Genomic DNA, 21,277 nt, shown 5'->3' with positions numbered 1-21,277 from the left:
AGGTAGAGAAACGTTAATTTAGCCATTATTTATCACAGTGTATTAGATGTCTTAGAAGGAGATGTGGTCAGCTAATCATAAAGGTCATCATTTATAAATATTACTTAGTTAAAGACACACTGACAAAAAAAAAATTAATTAAAAAGAAATTAGGGTTGGTGAAAATATTGACATGGATAACAAATATCCTGCTACATAAAACCACACAAATGGACTTAAGGGCAGGGTTAGCAGAAACAATCAATTAATGTATTTTTTTAACAGCCACAACTTACTTTATACTTTTTTTCTTTTTTTGTCCTTTCTGCTATACCTAATGTATTAGTCAGAATCAAGCAATTACCTCATGCAATACACATGTTTCATGTGACACATGATGATTTTATCGTGTAGCATGTTTACTCACAGTAAACTCTGGATAAGAAGAACAGGAAATCCTCCTTCCAGCTACACCAACAAATGACATAGCAGCACTCTGGGTTCCTTAGAAACAATTATTTCCTGTTTCCCATTTTTATGCAATAAAATGTCCGTCAGGCATCAAAAGCCAGCATTAGCTTCATGTAATTACTTTAGCTTGTTACACGTTTGTGCTGACAATCCTTACATGGTTTAAAATTAATCATGTTTAAAGAAAATGTGCAGATCAGAAATTACTGTATCATTTTGCCAAAGCAATGTTTTTTTGTTTTTTTTTTACACTTTCACTGGAAGGTCTCAGATCCAGATGTTGAAGTCCTCACAAACACAGACGCTCCAGGCTGCATTTGACTTTCAGCCATGCCAAGTCTTTGTGCTGCCAGCAGAGGACTGGTGCCCATCTGCAGCGGCATGGTGTACACGCCAGTCTCAGACTGAGCTGTGCCCAGACTGATGCCCCCCTGCTGTGGGGCGGCCCCTCCTCTCCTCCTGCCGTTGCGTTGAGCGTAGAGAGCCTGCGTGTTATTAAATTGTGCCGCCTGTGCCATTAGGCAGGCCTGCAGCTTGCGTTTGGCTCTCCAGCGGGCCACTCGGAGCCGGGTCTTTTCTCTGCGTTCCTTCACGAGGTCAGCCAGGAGAGCCTGAGGCAGCGTTCGCTCCAGCTCACGCCGTCGGGTCTCACTTCGTTTACGCACTTCTATGCGTTTGCGCTTGTAATCCTCGTACAGCATCAGGTCTTTACAGAATGGATGCATCTGCCTTTGCGTATCTGCCACAGTCATCTGAGACTCAGCATCTGGAAACAGATAAAGAAAAAAGCAGGAGGGTTTTGTTAAACGAATTACTCACTCTCACTCCATAATATTATTTGCATGCTGTAAACCTGGAGTTAATGTTGGTTATAATATGTTTATATACGTCTAATATAATCAGCAAAAAAAGATAGATAAACTAAATGTATAGACATAATGGATTTATTTTGACAGAAACCAAAGGATATTATTTATAAATGTCACATTCTCATAATACAATAGACTTTTTAAATGAGATATACTTTAAGTTCAATAAACAGTTTATATGATGAAACAAAAATTATATACTGACAAATAATGTGGTACATACATGATACGTACATTATAACAACACTTTGTTAACATTAACTTTAAGAAATGTGTTAAGAGCTAAACATTGATCAGTTTGGGATTTTTGCTTTTCTTCTTTGTCGTTGCTTTGATTCTGCCCATTGCTGCTGCAGTTTTATTCTCTTTTCCATGGGAAGTAGTTTACTGGACTTTATCTCTCCTCTGGCTTTTCTTTCCTGGTACCTAAAGAAGTAGTTATAATTTTATATTTTTAAAATGCCAAAAAATTGTAAAATGAGAAATCTACAAACAACAAAAAAGATGAACCTTTGCCGCCTCGCCTCCAGCAAGGCCTCCTTCTTAGCAGGATTGGCATTTACTTTTTCTCTGTATCTCCTGGACATCTCCTTTCTGCTTTGACTTTCTACAAGTAACCAGGTAAAGAAATTGTTATTATTTGCAACTTTTCTGTACAAATATTTCTTGTTTTTAAAGTAACTGTTTTTAATTTGTAATTGAGATAATGTAAAAGTAAAAATTGATTGCAAAGATAGAAACACTCACCCCTTCTTCTGATCCTGAGTGCCATGGACGTCTTGTTTACATGGAGACCTCAAACCAGCAAGAGTCTTCATGTCAGTACAAATTCATGGATGAAGGATTTACAACACATTTATAGTTAATGAGAAAATAGACTCACAAGCCAAACTTTTAACTTTCACCAGAGATTGCTTTTTTTAAACATGAACACAAAGACTGTTGTGACTTCAGATGGCCAATAGATTTCTCCTGCAGCCTGTCGGCAAACACCTTATTAGAAATAACTGTACATCTACGCATTCGTACAATTATCTAATTAGGAAGTCGACATTTAACACCAGGATGGAGAAAGAAGTATTCTCTGGCTTTTAGTGCAAAAAAAAACAACTTATGTAGATATACGCCTTGTTCAATTGTGGTGAACAAAAAGACACTCGGAAAGCACAACACATTGAAGCTTGAGGCAGATAGACTACAACATATGTTTTTGCTTCTGTCAGACAAGAACAGAAGGCTGAGGCCACACTGGATGCAGGATCACTGAAACTGTATTGAAAAACATTGGAAGACACTGTAGCCTAGTCGGATGAATCTTGATTTCTGCTTGAAAACACAGATGACAGTGTCAGAATTAGACTCAAACGCATGCATTCATGGACCCAACCTGCCTGGTGTCAACAGTCCGGGCTGGTAGAGTTGGTGTAATGCGGTAGGATGGTTTTTTTGGCACACTTTGGACACAATAATTCCAGCCAATCATGCTTAAATACACTATAGTGCATGTGCATCATTTTACTGCCACAATTTACCCATCTTTTAATGGCTACTTTCAGCACAATAATGCGCCATGTTATTACCATGCCAACCTGTATTATAAGGTTGGCATGGTAATAACATGTTCCAAATAAAGTGCTCAATGAATGCATTTTATTTCCTTGCAATTACATTTCCAAATAAACAGTTTACTGTTAAAATCATGAAAAAAACACACAAAAAAACTAAACCAAGATGTTGTCATTTTTAGTCCAGTAAATATATCACGCTCTAAAGTCTAAAGCACTGGTGCCTAATAAAAAGTGACCTGATGGAATTTTTACCTTTTAGGGTAAATATATTTTCGGGTTTTCTGTTCTGGCATGTAATTATTTGAAATGTAAATGATTCTGATTTAATCCCACATTTAACCAGACTTCTATTTCACTAGGTAATCTTATCTTAGGTGTTCTTTTCAATGAAAAAGAGAAAATGGTAAGAGATGTGAAAAGCTTGTAATTTGTCTGTCTGAATGTGAGAGATCAAAGGAAAACAGTGCACTGATGTTCAGGAATATATCCTTTCCCTTGGTTTCATATGAACAGCTGACACACTATAATTTATTTATTTTTTTTTTTGGTTAGAAAAAAAATTCAACAAAACTGACATGTTTTTGTTTAGTCATACAGTACATCTCTGATATACTAACATAATTGCATTTATTTAGTTAGTTACTTGTGTTGGGGGGCTGAGTGGCAAAATAAGACAATTATTAGCAGCTAATACTCACTTTCTCAACCACATAAAAAGTCAGACCAAAGTAAAATCTTATTATACTGCGATATTATAGGATTTTTTTCTATTATGTTTTTTGCGTACTACTATTGATTAGATAAGAACCGAGAGAACGATCTGCTCCAACTTACATGTGTTTGGGTCCACACCCATGAAGGCCGGTTCAGACACTGAAGGCATCTGGATGCACTGTTGTGTCACTGGAAGCTCTATGGCCATGCCTGCTCCAGACAGATGCTGATTAAGCTCAATCCGAGGAAGCTCCGAAGTGGACGGCTCGGCTTGCTCCTCCTTCACCTCGACGATTTCAACCTCGGCTTCCTCCTGTTTGATCTTTAAAACGGGCTCTCTGCAGTCTGCCATAGCTGGGTTCAGCAGCTCGTTTGCATGAGTCACGGAAAGAAGGTTCGTATCCACCATCTCTGTATGTTCAGCTTCTGTGCTCGTCTGAGCTGTTTGACCCCACAGAGGATCGAGGCTCTCTGGTACAATGCTGCTTGAGTTCTCCACTGTTAAAAAAACATTTCAGTTACAACAGTCATTACAATTGTTTACACAGGACTATACCGCAGATGCAATTCAGCTAATTACATATGACTTATATGGCAGAAGATTTATAAAAAACGATTTTTAACTTTTTTCAGTAGACTCCTAAAACATCATGTTATAGGATTTTTTGTAATACTTCATAGCTGTTATCAAGTTGATTGAACACCCAGATTTCATATATCCTAGCACTGTCTGCATACATACCTTTCAATCCCAGATGTGATTTTAATCCTGGCACCTCCTCATTACACATGTCAGCGTTGTGGCAGCTCTCAGTGGGGACAGTTTCTTGGATGACTTTGTGCGTTTTAGGGACAGGCAATGCTGTATGAGCCGCGTCAGTATTCCGGGGTTTGAGAACAAGTGTGAGAGATTCGGTACAGGGTGATCCCGTGTTTGACGAGCGTCTCTTCGGTGGCATTCCATGATCAGCTGTGACCTGATGGGCTCTGGTTGCGTCCAGTTGACCGGCTGCGTGTCTGCTTGCATCTACCTGACTGACTGTGTGTCTGGTCGTGTCCATTTGACCAGCTGCATGTCTGGTTATGTCCACTTGACCGACTGCTTGTCTGGTTGTGTCCATTTGACCAGCTGTGTGTCTGGTTGCATCCACCTGACTGACTGTGTGTCTGGTTGTGTCCACTGCGTGTCTGGTTGTGTCCATTTGACAAGCTGCATGTCTGGTTATGTCCACTTGACCGACTCCTTGTCTGCTTGTGTCCAACTGACCGGCTGTGTGTCTGCTTGTGTCCATTTGACCAGCTGTGTGTCTGCTTGTGTCCAGCTGACTGACTGACTGTCTGATTGTGTCCCCTTGACCAACAGTGTGTCTGGTTGTGTCAAAGTGACCAGCAGTGTGTCTGATTGCGTCCCCTTGACCAGCAGTGTGTCTGGTTGTGTTTATCTGCCCCACTGTATGTCTGTGTGGACCAAAGGTAAGCCTGTTGTCTTTAGTGTTCAGTGCATCAACATATTTCTGCCGCAGCATCTTCAGCTGACACCGAGTCGACTCTAGCATCTTCCTGATGTCCTCGTTCTCCTTCTCCTTGGCCGACATTTCCCTCCGGAGCTGCTCGAACTTGAGGCTCATTACCCGGATCATCTCCCCCAACACCGTCTCCACCGCCGCGTTCACGGCCTTCTCAATCACCACCCCCATCTGCCCTCTCATCAGAGAAATGGTGAGATTCACGTCCATTCTGCATAGGATTTGTTTAACGCGCGAATGAGCCGCTGGTTTATCCTGAGTGACTAGCCGCACCTGGGTGAGCTCACCTCGCTAGGTAACGAACGCTAGCTATTGTTAGCTCGACCTAACAGCTAGTTAGCAACATTAGCTAACCGCTGTTTATCCGCAGTGCTAAAGTCAGTCTGTGCCTCTCTTTTCGTGTTATATGGTTTGTTCACACACAATACACAACACTCAAGGATAATTTAATTCGTGAATTCTTAACCAAAACCCCAAACCCCTGCTATCTAACATCCTTAAAAAACAAAACAGTAGTTTGTAACCATCTGGGGGCGAATCCCAAAACGGAACATGGTAAATATAAAGTGCACTTCCCCATAAGTAAAAGTCGTTATTTCATACCCTAGTGAGTGCACCTCGATAGGGTGTATAGAGGCAAATGAGAATGGGCGTGTGACTTCCGCTTTCTTCTTACTCTGGTAAAAAAAATATGCCTTGCAAAAAGGAGTTACACTGCCACCTACAGGACACCACAGTTAATAGACGTTTTCCTGGGTTATGTATTTATTTAGTTGTTTGCTTGTTTGTTTGTTTTCACAACGACGGATAATCCAAAACATCATAGATAGGGAGGATAAAAAGAGCAGTAATTAACAAGTAACTAACAAAATATATAATTAAAATAAATAAATAAATAAATAAATGAATAACACTGAAAAAATACACTCTAAAGGAACACTAGAAGTTATATATCCCATATGACTCACATAAAATTCTTACAGCTTTGTATTTTTTTAAACTGAAAAATCTAAAGATCTTACACTCATCATCTATACCACTTTATCCTCTATACAGGGTTGTGGGGAGGCCTGGAGCCTGAGAGACTTAGGGCACAAGGCGTGGTACACCCTGAATAGGGTGCCAATCCATTGCAGGGCACACACATACACACATTCACACACTTATTTACACACTACAGGAAATTTTGGGGTCACTAATTAGCCTAATCTAAATGTCTTTTTATTGTGGGAGGAAACCGGAGTACCCAGGGGGAAAAAACAACCAAGTACGGAGAGAACATGCAAACTCCACATACACAGACCCTGAGGCAGGAATCAAATCCGGACCCTGGAGGTGCAAGTCAACAGTGCTAACCACTACACCACCATGGTGACTTTCTAAGGGATATTATTGCCAAACCACCGAAGTATGACATCATATGAGGTACAGTGACAGCGAGTTGTTGAAAAAGTGTTCTGATTCTGTTATTGTTGTAATGGTCAACCAAAAAATATATCTTGCCTACATTTGTTTTGCTGGAATGAATACCTGAAACTACAGGAGCTGAAACAGAAAATCCTGTTTTCCTGGGTTATTCTTTAACTGATACTGGGGGTGTGTTGTTGAGTTGGATGAACTTTATAAATAAATACAGTATAGTATAAATATATAGGTGTACAAATTGGAAACACCACTGTGTATTTGTGGGTGTGGGTGTGTGCATGCTACCACACTGTACATTATGTGTGTTTTAGTGACAGAGAAGTCTGCTGGTTTGGGGAAGAAACTTACACAATCTGACCATAACCCCCCAACTGCTTCGGTACCTTGTCCGGACAACAGCATGGTCAAGAGTGTAAGTATGTGGGGTGACATCATTAACAATACTGATGGCTTTATGGATGCAATGCGAGATGATGCTCTAAGATGTCCTCACTATACACTGCAGGGTCATGCGATTCAAAACAGTTTAACTTTCCAAATCAGGCTGTGATGCAGCTGCTCAGGATGCTTTTGATCCTCTCACTGTAGAACATATTGAGGATGGGCGTGGCTGATGGACTTTTCACAGACAGTAAAGAGCTTTCTCAGAAAGCTGAGCTTCCTAATCAGGTGCTGAGAAAAGACAGTGTTGAATGCCCATTAAACAGCATGGAAACCTGCATGTTGTTTATGTTCAGGTGGGTGTGTGACACAGTGAGGGTGGTAGTGGCTTCATTTGCTTTATTGTCTGATTCCAATTTATCAGACATATACAGTATACATTAAATCTGATACCATGTCAAACTTCTCCTTTAACCATGCTGAAATTTTTTTTTAAATTATGCTTTGTGCATGTTTGTTTCCCTGGACAGGCTCCAGGCCCAATAGGGCCCAACAGGGCCCACCTCCCCCATGACCCTGTATACAGAGAATGAGTGAGTGAGTGACCACATACAGGTGTGAGGGTCAGGTGTCCACATACTTTTGTCCAGATAGTGTATGTAAGTGAATATGGTACCTTTATAAATCACCAAGCAACCATTAAGACAGATACATTCATTTATTGCTACTATTATTGCATATCATACATTACATCATGCTACATTTAACTACATTATAATGAATATACCAAACTGCAGGGGCGATTAACTACCATTTGTGGTAAATATCAACTTCTGTTGTAATCAGAGACTTTCCGTTCTTATCCTGAGTCAATATACATTTACTGAGCATCCCTTCCATACCACTGAGTGCTAATTACCTTCATATTAGCTAGTAGTACAGTATGATACCCAGAAGATGATGCGTTCCCTTTTCAATCTGGTTCTTCTCAAGGCTTTCCTACTTGTGTTGTCTCAGGGAGCCGTGTGGCAGACACCCATATTCAGAGTGACTTACATTTTTATCTCATTATACACCTAAGTGTTTGAGCTGCTTCTGCATGTTGTTTGAAAAGTGAAGTCATGCATCTAAAAGCCAGTAGGTGGCAGTAAGACATCAACAATAATGCAGTCCCTCAGTGAACTCATACTGTACTCTAGCAATGGCAGAGACTTTTTTGCTTTTTGAGAGAGCAGTGTATTTTATTTTATTACATTTTCATTAGTAAAGTTTAAATGAAAAAGAATTTTGATATAGGTATTATTCTAATGCTAATTAATTATTATTATTATTATTATTATTATTATTATTATTATTATTATCCTGTGTTTATAATGATTATAGTCAAACTCTGTATTAACTTAAGTGAAAGTAACATCAATCAAGACTCAACAGAGTCATTGATAAATTTATATAAATCCTCCTAGATGTCTCGCTCTATTACATGATGAAATCTTATTCTTCTTAAGTAGGTTGTAGGCAGATATTCCTTTTAACATACAGTAATATTTGCAGTTGCGGGCAGCATTTGCTGTAAAGTTGTCATTCTTTTCTCAGTATTTTTTCAGGATGTGAAATGTCTGCCTAGCATATCTGATACATATATGCATCTGCAAGAAAGTTTCAGAAGCCTACTATATTTTCATCTCATATACCAACATGAATATTGACATAGTTACGTCCTAACATGCTCATGTCTAGATGCATCCTAATTCCTGGTATGCGATGTCCTTTGAAACAGTTGTTTTAGGCCATATTTTAAATACTTGTCCAGTAATCAAAAAGGCTGCTTTTTAACATGTTTACTCGATCATTATATCCATGTCTTGCCTTAAAAAGGTAACATATTCCTCAGCCCAAACAGAACCATCAGCTTTACTGTAAATCCGAAAAGAATAAATTATAATAAATTAGCTCCTCAGTTTCCATCTGTTTTTTTTTCCTCTTAAACCCCTGTAAATGTGTTTCTTGCTTTCTCTTGCATGCATCAAAATGTTTAACAAGACAGTGTAGGTGGATTAGGACTGGAAATAAATTGTGTAAGACAGGTGAGACAGACCTCATTTCCCCCACACTTCATCTCAGGTAGCCTTAAAGCATTAAGTAGCACAGAAGCCCTAAAGTTTCTACCTGAATGGGTTCCTTTGTTTTAAGTGGAGCCTAAAAGAAAGAAGCATTAAATAGGTATATTTATTAGCTATAATAAATATAATATAAAATTTATTGGATATAAATATATAAAACCCATTTCTAGTTGATTCTGCTTGTTTCTGTGTCTTTTAACATTTTTGTAACACTCATACTGTATGTCTGTTTTCTGGCTGAAATAATTGACAATGATAAGATTTCATGCCTTATATAAGGTGCTGAGGTATAGAGATTTGTGTGCAGAGCGGATGTGGTTGAGCGCTCATGCTTACTCAATTAGTCACAATTTTCTGTTTGCAACAGTAACTACCAAGAAGACATTTGGCAGAACAATTTCTGTATTGGAGTAATTTATAGCATACTCAGGCTGACTTTATTTGACCACCGAATACTAGTGTTTATATTTAGCTAAGAGGTCCGTCATTGAAGACAACCTATTTCAGTGGATTTGTCTGTATATAGTGAGTCATATGTTTCACACCGAAGTGGTAAAAGACAGCTACTTTCAGACAATATCAAAATAGAGATGTAAAGGAATCTCTAAACATTGTAAAGAAACAAAATGTTGTAAAGAAGAAATGCACAAATACATTACAATAATTACAGAAATGGGAACTACTCCCAAAATGCATTTCATCCCATTTCTAAAAGTTAAATTTTTACTTCCCAAATGTGTTCTGTAAGGTCAATGGCAGGTCACTTGAGTTCCTTCACACCAGACTTGGCAAACCATGTCTTTATGGAGAACACTTTGTGTACAGGGGCATCATCATGCTGGAACAGGTTTGGGCCCCTAAGTTACATCCTGGACAACTGTGTGCTTCAAACAATTACGGGAAAGGACCACATTTATGCATGTTTTTTTATCCAGAGCAACATACATTTTTATCTCATTATTCACCCGAGCATTTAAGGGTTAAGGGTCTTGCTTAAGGTCCCAACAGTGGCAAATTGGTAGACCACATACGGGGGTCGCACGGTGGTTTACTGTCGCATTGCACCACCAGGGTCCAGGTTCGATTCCCGTCTCTGTGTGCATAGAGTTTGCATGTTCTCCCTGTGCTTGGTGGGTTTCCTTCAGGTACTCTGGTTTCCTCCCACAGTCCAAAGACATGCAGAATAGGCTAATTGGCGTTCCCAAATTGGCCGTAGTGTGTGAATGAGTGTGTGAGTGTGTGTATGTGTGTGCATGCTCTGAGATGAATTGGCACCCTGTCCACCTAGGGTCCTAAGTTTCCTGGGACAGGCTCCAGGCCCATCAGGGCCCCCCTCCCCCATGACCCTGTATACAGACAATGAGTGAGTGAGTGACCACATACAGGTGTAAGGGTCAGGTGTCCACATACTTTTGTCCAGATAGTGTATGTAAGTGAATATGGTACCTTTATAAATCACCAAGCAACCATTAAGACAGATACATTCATTTATTGCTACTATTATTGCAAATCATACATTACATCATGCTACATTTAACTACATTATAATGAATATACCAAACTGCAGGGGCGATTAACTACCATTTGTGGTAAATATCAACTTCTGTTGTAATCAGACACTTTCCGTTCTTATCCTGAGTCAATATACATTTACTGAGCATCCCTTCCATACCACTGAGTGCTAATTACCTTCATATTAGCTAGTAGTACAGTATGATACCCAGAAGATGATGCGTTTCCTTTTCAATCTGGTTCTTCTCAAGGCTTTCCTACTTGTGTTGTCTCAGGGAGCCGTGTGGCAGACACCCATATCCAGAGTGACTTACATTTTTATCTCATTATACACCTAAGCAGTTAAGGGTTAAGGGCCTTGCTCAATGTGGCAACTCGGTTGTGGCGGGGTTTGAACATGGGACTTCCGCACTGTAATCCAATGCCTTAACCACTGAGCTACCTTTGTCCTGGAGGACATTACAATCAGTACAGCGTGCACATTCATTGTATTTTTATGTATATAAAACATAAAAATATAACATATTGCATTGCTATTTAAACAGAATCAACTTCAGAGCCACATAGCGAAGATACAATCATAAAGTATAGCAACAATATTTTTATAAAATGTGCTTTTTATAAAAAAAAAATGACATAACAAAAGACAACACAATAATAAATTGAGCTGTTTGCTGTTTGATAGAAAGATTTAACCCACAGTATGCTCACACTGCCATGCCAATACTGTAGTCAGTGAATGAATTACTTTGGGTAGTTTTGACCATTTTTGACCAAATGGAAGCGCGTAGGCTACAGTCGTCTTTACTGTATTATTAAAATCTACAGGCATTTGCATAAACACAATAGGATCAGACACTAGAGCCTACAGGATTCAGGCGAGAGTTGTGGTTCATGTCTCTGAGGGGTTGAGTGTGGTGATGCACCTCTCGCATATCCATGTATTCTGCATTCTTGTCTGCACCGTGACCTTTCGCTTTCTTCTGAAATGGGTTAGTAGGTTAGAAACAGTACATTTCTGCTAATGTTAAGGAAAAAAATTTTTTTTTTACGGATTTTTGCTTTGTGTGCACTTTGGGCCCTCCAGTAAGAGGCCGGCTTACAAGCCTTAGCTCTCACAGAAAACTCACAAAGAAAGATGATGAATATACAAAAGTCAGGCTCTTACCTTCGGCCTGATCCCGTTTTGCTGCAGATGAAATCAGAAAATAGAAATGAATACAAAAGAACATTTGTATTAAAATGAGTGCGTTAGTGTAGATCATTGATTTGACATAGTATTGAAACTATTTTCTGCTACTGTCATGTAAAATTACTGAGCACATTCTGAGCAATCACATTCAACAATTCATCAGCCCCCTGGTATAAATCCTAATTACTGCATACATCATCAAGAAAAAAAAATCATCAAACTGACAACAAAGCCTTATGACAGGATGCAAGCATGCTTTAATGTAACAAACAAAAGCATTCTGGAGAGCACAGACATTTCCTCTGAAGAATGAAGAACTTTCCTACCTGCATTGGAACGTAGGTTATCGTCAGATCGTCTGAAATTTTGATCTGCAGGAAAGGACAAAAGTAATGTAGTTTATCTTGTAAAACATGAAAGCTTGGGAGTAATTATTACTGGTTAATAATGATTTAAGTACAGACAATGTAAAAACTCACAGGTGCCTATAAAATGAACCAGTGGAGTTAACCAGAGTGGTGTCTTACCCTTAGTTTGATATAAGCAACAGTCATAATCAAACTGTACAGACACAGCAGAAACACAAATCCAAGCAGAGCCAAGGTGAGTAAATTGAGTAAATCGGGTTGATGGCATTCGGGGACCTCTTCCGTGCAGTTGCTGGTGGTTGTAGGTGGGGTCTCAGGTATCAGACGTGGAACAGAGCATTCTTTAAAACACAATACAAAGCATATTTTTAGCTCTTAGCTTCTATGTACATAATCATATAGTATTTGCTTCAAAAATGCTTTTTAAACTTCCATAAATCTGATGGTTGAATGTAATCGTTTAAACTTCAGTTGGGCATCCGAGTCAAAACAATATTTTTTTGATTGCACAGAATAACAGAGCACACTTCATATATATATATATAGTTTTCTCAGTACACTGGAGCCATGATCAGACTGCATGTCGGATTATGTTTTAGACTGCATTCATGTCTGAAACTCTGGCCTCCCAGGAACTCATTTAATGGCTCAATCATGTGGAAATGGCTTGGAGCAACATCAGGACTGTACGGGAGACATGGCGAAAACTCCCAGTCGAGTTCATGCTACGTGCAAGTGGTGTTCGTGAATGATTGTGTGTACAGGTCCCACAGACAGATGTGTCTCTTCCACAAATTGATAACAAGTTATTTATTTGTTGATTTTTAAGAACCAGGCATTTTACAGTACTCACTGAATGCTCATAGAAACAACTGGATTGGGACATTTACGGACATACAGCCTTTTTTTAAAACAACTGCAGCATTCAAATGGTATACTGTGGCTAAGAGTCTCATCACCGTACTTTACAGTAATCTAGGTAATCTCTTCCACTTGTACCACATTAATTTGACAACATATCACAACAATACAAAATATTACAATTGCAAACTATTCTATTCATATTTTAAAACACCCATAATCTTGTCCATCGTCACCTCATCGTCTATACCGCTTTATCCTGTGTACAGGGTCATGGGGGGCCCGGAGACTTAGGGCATAAGGCGGGGTACACCCTGGATAGAGTGCCAATCCATGCCAAAGCACACACATCCACATACACTCACTGCTCATTCACACACTGAAGGCAATTTGGGAACGACAATTAGGCTAAACTGCTTCTTTTTGGGCTGTGGGAGGAAACCGTAGCACCAGGAGGAAACCACCAAGCAGGGGAAGAACATGCAAACTCCATGCACACGGACACCAAGGCTGGAATCGAAGCTGGACCCAAGTGGTGCAAGGCAATTGTGCTAACCACTACACCACCGTACCACCTGATTTTGTCCATAACGAAATATGTTACATATGTTAAATGAACATCTCTTGTTAAATAAACATCTCTTTACAGAAAAAAATATTTATTTTTATTTTCTCCCCAATTTATTCACTTGCCCCAGCCATACAACGACTACCAACCAAATGGTTAGGGTCTAAGACTAACCATTGCTTCCTCCAAAGCATTTACTATAAATCCAGGCAACCACAAACTGTATCTTTAAAGTGGTACTCGTGCTATGCCACAGCACTGCATAACACACTTGGAGAAACTTGCTAGTTTCCTTTTTCTACATGATTTCACAGATGCCCAGGACTGCCTGGTGTCTCCTGCTTTAGATAGCACAGGAAGATGCAGTCTGGTGGTCTCTGTACCATGTATGGCAGTGGTATTGTCGCTGTTCTGTTGCACCAATCTGGAACCCAAATTTACCTGGTTATTGATTATGTGTTAACATCATACATTAAAATGTGGAATTTTAAAATTGTAAGATTTTGTAGGTTGTGCTGCCAGACAAGTGAATAAATAATTAGAATAGAAAGTACATTTTTTTGTGTGGTAAAGTTCATTCAAGAAACATGACTTATATTTCTCACCTGTGAGCAACTCAGCTTTTTCTCCCCGTCTCTTTACGATAGGGAGTGGAGTTCTCTTGTAAATTTCACACTGATACACAAGTCTTGTGTTCTTTGCTGTGATTTTCAGTGTAAAAATGAACTGGTTTCCTTGTTTTCTCTCCTCACATATTGTATTGTTTTTATCTGAGTGACACACGTCCTCGTCATTGATGAACAGACGGGCACCCATTTTCCAGTCCGTCTGTACATCAGGTTGGCATATGATATTGACCGAGCTATTATCTTTGAAGTTGTACTGCAATAATGTCCACACCTGAAATTCAGCGCATACTGAAAAAAAAAATCAACACACCAGCTTTAGAAATGAAAATTTGTGAAAAGTTAGAAGGCATGTCTAGATCTTATCTATCATTTCCTCTGGTTTCCTACAGTAGACATATTATAAAAACAATGTCTATCCTGATTGTCAATCGTGATAGACAACTTACATTACATTACATTACTGTAAGGAATCGCCACTAAAGGGTACTGTTTTGTAGTTTTTGTTTTGCAGACTCAGTTTCCCAGAAGGCACCTCGGTCAGTTGATGCGGGAGCTCACCTGAACCGAAGTAGGTCATTAAATCTTCTATAAATACAGTAGCTGGTTAGTCGAGCATTGTTTGTATGTAATTACTGTCATTTATGTGGGCATCTTGTTTTGTATTTTGGTTTGCATTATATTGTAGTTGGTTTTGCAAAGTAACCAACGAAACATGCCCCAAGCCTCAAGGTTGTGGTCATATGTAGGTCCTCTGTGTTTCAGTGTGTGTGGAGCCGATTCGGTATTGTGAAGTCTTAAGGTCATGTGAGTACTGTTTGCGTCTCTAGTGGTGGTGTAGTTTCTTGCATGTTTAGCTCTGGTATGTTTAGATTCCTATATGTTCAGGACATAGAATGTTTAGCTATTTGTACGTGTAGCTAAGGGTATGTTAGGTTAAAGGCATGTTTAGCTAAATGTATGTTTAGCTAATTGCCATGGTTAGCTAATTGCCAAGTCTTTAGCCCTAGTCTTGTCTCGAGTCCCCATGTCGCTAGTCTTGTCCTGTTTTTTGTCTAGTCTCTTCGTGTCTCTAGTCCAGTCTCTAGTCTCGTCGTGTCTCTAGTCCAGTCTTTAGTCTCGTCGTGTCTCTAGTCCAGTCTTATCCTCGTTTCAGCTCTATGCTTAGCTTGTAGAGTCTGTGTTTCGTCCTTAAGCCTTTGTTTCAACATGGTGCTTATATCATGTGTAACGGGTATTAGAGCCTGTGTATTGTCAGTTAAGCATGTATTTCAGCATAATGCTTATGTCTTGTGTGTCTTGTCATAGAGCCTGGGTATTCAGTTATGGGTAGTAATAATTTGAGTGTGTTTGTTTTTTTGTTTGTTTTGTTTCTTTGTGATTCCTGTTTTATGTCCTGATTAAAGACTTTTGTTTAAAGACACCCCTCTGCGCCCATGCCTGCCCTTTTCTGCCCACGGCAATAACAGCCAAAACCACCCGAATTTTACAAATACATTACAACTTGATTTTTATTTTCATGTAGGAATTAGAAATGGAAATACGGATGGTATAAATGTTGCTAGGCTTAGTGATGTGAGAATACACTGATTTTATCTTGCAGATAAACATTTCAAACAGCTTTTAAGCTGCTGCTGTATGCACACATGAAGAAAGTAGCACAATAAAATATTGTAAAATGAAGACAGTTATAAATAGACTGCATAAAGGTATAATGTCATATAACTGTCCATTGATACAAATACTAAAAAATGAATATACCAACAATAAATCGTACTATTCTGTATTTTAAGCCTAGTAGGAATCCACTCACAAAATGAATAAAGAGTTTAATAAATGTTCCGGTTTTGATTTGCCACTGTTCACAGTGAATAGTTAAATCTATTGTTAAAGCCAGGTAAAGTTTTTAAAGGTCTTTTCTAATGAACATACACAGGTAGAGCTGATAGAGAACAAAATTACTAAACGTATACATTTAAATATTGCTTCGTACGCACTTACCATCTTGAAGTGCCAGAGTAAGGCTAAGAAGAAGAGTAAACACTCTGTCAGACATGTTCCCCTAGAGTGTGATGAGTGTGCTGTACAGATTTCAACCTTCACTGTGTATTTTTATCAAGTGGAAAAAAAACACACAGGAAATGACTAGCATGACATCAAAAGGTGCCCGAGGTAGTGCCTTACAGGCGGTTAATAAACTCTGAAAGAAATGTAAAAGATGCAAGTTTAGTCCACGTTATTAGTTTTTTTTTTTTTTTTTAACAGTATAGTTATAGTATTCTAAGGTGTTTAAATAAATATTCCATTTCCTCTTCCTGATTCTGACCAGAAGCTGATCAGGTGTGTGGGTGTTTTCCTGAAACAGGCCTAAATTTAACGTAAACACACGAATTGTTTTTCCTCTCGTACGCCCACACGTTTATATCCCACAGACTGAAGTGTTTCTCAGCTTCAGTTTTTGGGACGCACTGCATAGTTTCAAGATTTTCTAACTTTTAGCACAAATCATCCAGCTCAACAGTTTGTTGTTGAACCTGTCATGAGTTAGGAAAGGATTTAAACTGAGAAACGTTGTAATAAACTAGTGATTGAATTCTGTATGTCATCTTCAGATTTTTAGGCTTTTTTCAATTTATTATTGATTCATGGATTTATTATGAATTTTTTATTTATTTTGACTTAATAGTTCAAATTTATTATGGCAGGAAATTTTATTGCATTGCCTTTTACAGTTGTACAAGTACAAACTTTTGATTAATAAAAACTACATTTATTTCTTTATACTGTATAATCCCCTGCTACAATAATGCACTTATATCACTTTTTATTTACATTCACATTTCATACAAACTTATGAAATGTGAAATACTTATACAAATAATTCTCTTGATTGTGTAAAGCTGCTTCACGACAATGTCAATTGTTAAAAGCGCTACACAAATTAAATTGAATTGAATTGAACATCAGTATTTCCCTGCTTGGATTTGCTTTTCCTCAGTACACCAGAGACACGATCAGACTCCCTGCTTCATGTCTGAAACCATGACCTCTTGGGGACCTCTTTTATGTCCTTAACATGTGGAACATGTGGACAGGACTGTACAAGGAATGTAGCAAAAACAACTGAGTTCCTATCATGGCAAATGCCAACCATTTCCAGAATAATCATTTACTGGATGTACAGCCTTCTTTAAAATGGTTGCAAATGTTTTCAACTGTGGCTTACAAGAGTTTCATCACCATTCATGTGTTTAAAGTCTTCTGTAAATGTCTTTCTTTTTTCCCCCTTCATTTATCATTTATTATTTAAGATTTAGAGCAACCCTTGTATATTTATAAATTGTTCGAACGGATTTAGGGTCAGAACAACAGAATAGTTTAGCAAATTATTATAGTTAGAATATTAAATATCTGTTTTGGGTCAAAATAGTTTGAATCCATATCTTGTGTGCATGCATAAGAATGATGAGTATGGTTGTCAGAGTTCAGCTCAATAAGTGTTATGCCAAAACCGTCTTCCAACAATTTAAAATAATGTTATGCTCTTTTTAAATAGATATCAATATGTGTATCAGGACATGAAAAGGTTGTGTCCCAATTCACAAATGGTATGCTGAAAAAAGCAGTGGATCTTTCGGCAGGGTACTAATTTAACCTGGTATTTAGTTTAGCCTAAATCTGGTTTGACACACAGCCACAGAACACCCACAGACATAATTGAAAACCCATGCCCTTATACAGTCATGTGTAAAAGTTAGTGTCCTCTCTTTTAATTTGATGTATTTTAGAGTAAAGGAAAATTATAAAAAATCATCTGATTATAGCGTGTATTAGTATTACAGCAATAGAATCTCAGACAAACAACAACATATTTCACCATGCAATTATTTATTTAAGTAACTAAAGCCAGCAAGAAACAAGTGGCCAACGCTTCCAAACAAACCATATTTGTGCAGTCTTCTACTGATTGTGCTGACGTGGACAATTGATTGTGCTGAGGTATTGCTCTGGGGGTTTTTTTCTGAGCATTGCACAATCTGTCTTTGTGATGAATGTGCTGAAACATCCACTCCTGGGAAGATTGTCAATTGTCTTGTATGCTTTTCACTTATGAATAATCTTTCTCATTCTACACTGAGATGAACTCCAAATTGTTTTGAAATGATTTTATAACACTTTCCAGATTGATGTGCAGCAACAATCACTTCTCTAAGACCATTGATTATGTCTTTCTCTCTTGGCATTGTGTTAACACACACTTGAATGCTCCAGACTAGCAAACCGCTAAAAGTTCTGCTTTTATAGAGGTCTTAGGAATCCTTGCATGTTTTTTTTTTTTTTTGGCTTCATTTTTTGTTAAATAAATAGAATTTAAAAACAGAATTAAAAGAGGGGGCAGGAAATTTTACACATAACAAAAAAAAAAGTGTACAGTACTTATGAGTATCCATCAAAGTAACATCCATGAAAAAGAGACACAACTAGAGTGTCTCGAGGAGCATGTCATGATAGGGACCGAGTGTCCAACCAGGATATTGGCCCCGTTGATAAAGTCCATCACCAATTCAACCAGACTGAGTTTCCTCTCTGACAGATGAACAGTTACATGTATACTGATCTTATGATGTTATGTGAACCAGTAGTACGGTGGAATGTGCACTGGGAAAAGCACAGCTGAAGTGAATGTCTCCAAAATCTACATTTAATGCATGACATGCTGTAAGGTCGGTACTAGATTTTTTGACAGTACCCCAACATATTACATATTATTGTATTATGTTTTATGTATGTGTGTTTGTGTGTGCCTATGTTTTATTTATCAGTTTTCTGTTGACAAAAACATATAACTTTGTTTCTTAAAAAAATATGTGAAAGTTTCATAAACGCTTACAGAAAATCTTTAAGTTATTATTGGTAAAGAACTTATTTTTCCCTACACAGTTTCTGAATTTTATTTATTGCTCGGGAATAAACGATTACAAATTGACATGTCTTTTGCTTTGTTGTTGTCACCCTGGGGTTATTGGTTTATTAATAGATGTTGATGATGACCATGTACTTGTATTGTATAGTATTGTAGTACAAATACACATTTATTATTACCGTGTTAAGCAGAAAAGCATCTTAGAACTTATAACATACTGTATCAAACCCTGAGGTGTACAGGCTACAACAGCAGAAGCCCACATAAGGTCTCGTTCCTGTCAGTCAAGAACAGGAATCTAAAGTTATCATGGACACATAACATAACATTTGTAGGTAAGAGAAATAAAAATCAACAGTTACTGTATTCTTATATCAAGTTTGAATTAGTCAGTGATAGCCTTTAATTCTTGTTCTGGCCTGACAGAGTTGAAGCTGCTGTTGTAGCCTCGGTCTCTGTTTGATGTGTGCATTTTCAGATGTTCTTCTGCATCATTTTTTCTATTGTTAATTATTATTATTATTATTATTATTATTATTATTGCCACGGCATGCAGTCACCTGTCTTTTCCTCATTCTGAACTTGCGTTTTATTTATTTGTTGTTGGCATCTTGAATATGCCACCCTAACCCTGTATGGAGTGACTTTAGGGGAGACAGTGAATTTGCAACAGGTTCTTAAGCAGCTGTTGCAGAAGCCAGAATCACAAAGGTTTTTAGTAAAGGCGTAAAGACATAATATGTTTAAGAGCTCTAATTAACTCACTTACTAGCCCATTCTCACTATAATAAAAAATAAACTGTAACAAATTACCAACATCAAATAAAATTAATGGTGTGATGTGATGCAAGACCAACTGCTGTGATTTGGAGAAATGAAAATTCTGAAGAATGCGAGGCAGGTGAAATGTTGACCTCAGAAATAAAATAAAGCTTCTGATATGGAGGCACAACTGAGCTGATCTTCAAAATACTGATGTGGAAAATTTGGAACAAATATTAAATTTCATTTATTTTAATTTCATTAAATTAAATAACGCATATTAGAAAAAATCTGTGCAAGCATTTGCCAGGTTATTTTTTTCCCTAAAATGTTAATTTCTTTAACTTTTGTTCATTTAGCAGGTCACCTATAATTAATCCATGAATTGCAGAGATTGCATTTTTATTTTTACTGTACAGTTACAGTGTTTATTTAGTTATTTATTTTTAATGGAGTGAAATTTTCTTTACTATAGTGTAATGATAGCAGTATGGATTTATACTGTTTAATTTATACGTAAATTACATTTTGATTTAAAAAAATATTTGTGTTTGCTTTTAAATAGAGACCCAAAATGCTATGCTTGGTTGCTCATGGCTGAGGTGCCTGTGTTATGTCCCAGTTGTGGTCAGGAAGTTTATCATTCAAGTCACACTTGTGTAAATACAACTGAAATGTCCACCACATCTCTTGTTCAAAGTGGTTAAAAGAGGCTTACTCTGTGCTGGTACATCCTGTTTTTCCGAAGAACAGTTGAAAAATGATGAGGCACACAGAAAAGTTCAAATGTAATGATTTCTATCAAGATGATATCTGCATTGAACTATGAGAATATGTGCAGTGCTGCCATGCTCACTTCTTTGTATATGCTTAAAATGGAGGAACTGAAACAAAATACATTTGCATGTTTATTATTATTATTATTTTCTTCTTCTTCTTCTTATTATTATTATTATTATTAATAGTAATAATAATAATAATAATAAGAATAGTAATAGTAATAAAAATAATATGTCGAATTTGTTGAATTGACGTGAAATATGGTTATATCATTATAAGAAGTTTGCTGTTATAGTCAATAAGGACTAAAATCTCCTTTTGCCACATATATTATTCATAGAAATGAACAACAAAATGGAACACATTTTAACTAGCTAATTACACAGTCGGTATACGATCACCATCTATTTTATAGGTACATGTATGTCTGCTCATTTATGCATCAGCCGCTCATGTAACAGCAGTGGATAAAATTATACAGAAACATGTCAAGAGCATAAGTAATCAAACATCAGAATAAAGTCAATGTGTAATTTCTGTGCGATTTTCAACATGGCCTGGTTGCAGTTGGTCTGGTTTAAGTATTTCAGAAACTGCTGATCTAGGATTTTCACGCACGTTTTGTGTC

At 37.7% G+C, this 21,277-nt stretch overlaps 2 protein-coding genes across 4 annotated transcripts; both read right to left on the bottom strand.

Moving 5' to 3' along the window:
• Positions 1-120: 120 nt before the first annotated feature.
• si:ch211-67e16.4 (uncharacterized) lies at positions 121-5,643 on the bottom strand. 2 transcript variants are annotated; one of them, XR_008360563.1, is made up of 6 exons: positions 4,344-5,643; positions 3,722-4,099; positions 2,067-2,114; positions 1,830-1,926; positions 1,554-1,745; positions 1,085-1,216 (listed from the first exon to the last, which is right to left on the bottom strand). XR_008360563.1 is itself a non-coding variant. In XM_053497413.1 (3 exons), the coding sequence occupies exons 1-3, from the start codon at positions 5,335-5,337 to the stop codon at positions 705-707; spliced, it is 1,884 nt and encodes a 627-aa protein (XP_053353388.1). In that variant the 5' UTR covers positions 5,338-5,643; the 3' UTR covers positions 121-704. The 2 variants fall into 2 exon arrangements, 1 of the variants encoding a protein (XP_053353388.1); XM_053497413.1 differs by lacking the exons at positions 1,554-1,745; positions 1,830-1,926; positions 2,067-2,114 and having other exon boundaries at positions 121-1,216.
• Positions 5,644-10,553: 4,910 nt separating this feature from the next.
• si:ch211-67e16.3 (uncharacterized) lies at positions 10,554-16,270 on the bottom strand. 2 transcript variants are annotated; one of them, XM_053496889.1, is made up of 6 exons: positions 16,185-16,270; positions 14,163-14,474; positions 12,288-12,469; positions 12,087-12,131; positions 11,737-11,757; positions 10,554-11,551 (listed from the first exon to the last, which is right to left on the bottom strand). In XM_053496889.1, exons 1-6 carry the CDS (start codon positions 16,237-16,239, stop codon positions 11,420-11,422), a joined length of 747 nt encoding a protein of 248 aa, XP_053352864.1. In that variant the 5' UTR covers positions 16,240-16,270; the 3' UTR covers positions 10,554-11,419. The 2 variants fall into 2 exon arrangements, with proteins under 2 accessions (XP_053352864.1, XP_053352865.1); XM_053496890.1 differs by having other exon boundaries at positions 10,554-11,548.
• Between the last annotated feature and the right edge of the window lie 5,007 nt (positions 16,271-21,277).

Source organism: Clarias gariepinus, chromosome 5, assembly GCF_024256425.1.
Source record: "Clarias gariepinus isolate MV-2021 ecotype Netherlands chromosome 5, CGAR_prim_01v2, whole genome shotgun sequence".
In the NCBI taxonomy this organism is placed as follows: Eukaryota; Metazoa; Chordata; class Actinopteri; order Siluriformes; family Clariidae; genus Clarias; species Clarias gariepinus.
Note: the sequence above shows the minus strand (reverse complement) of the source record. Positions and strands in the feature narration are given on the sequence as shown.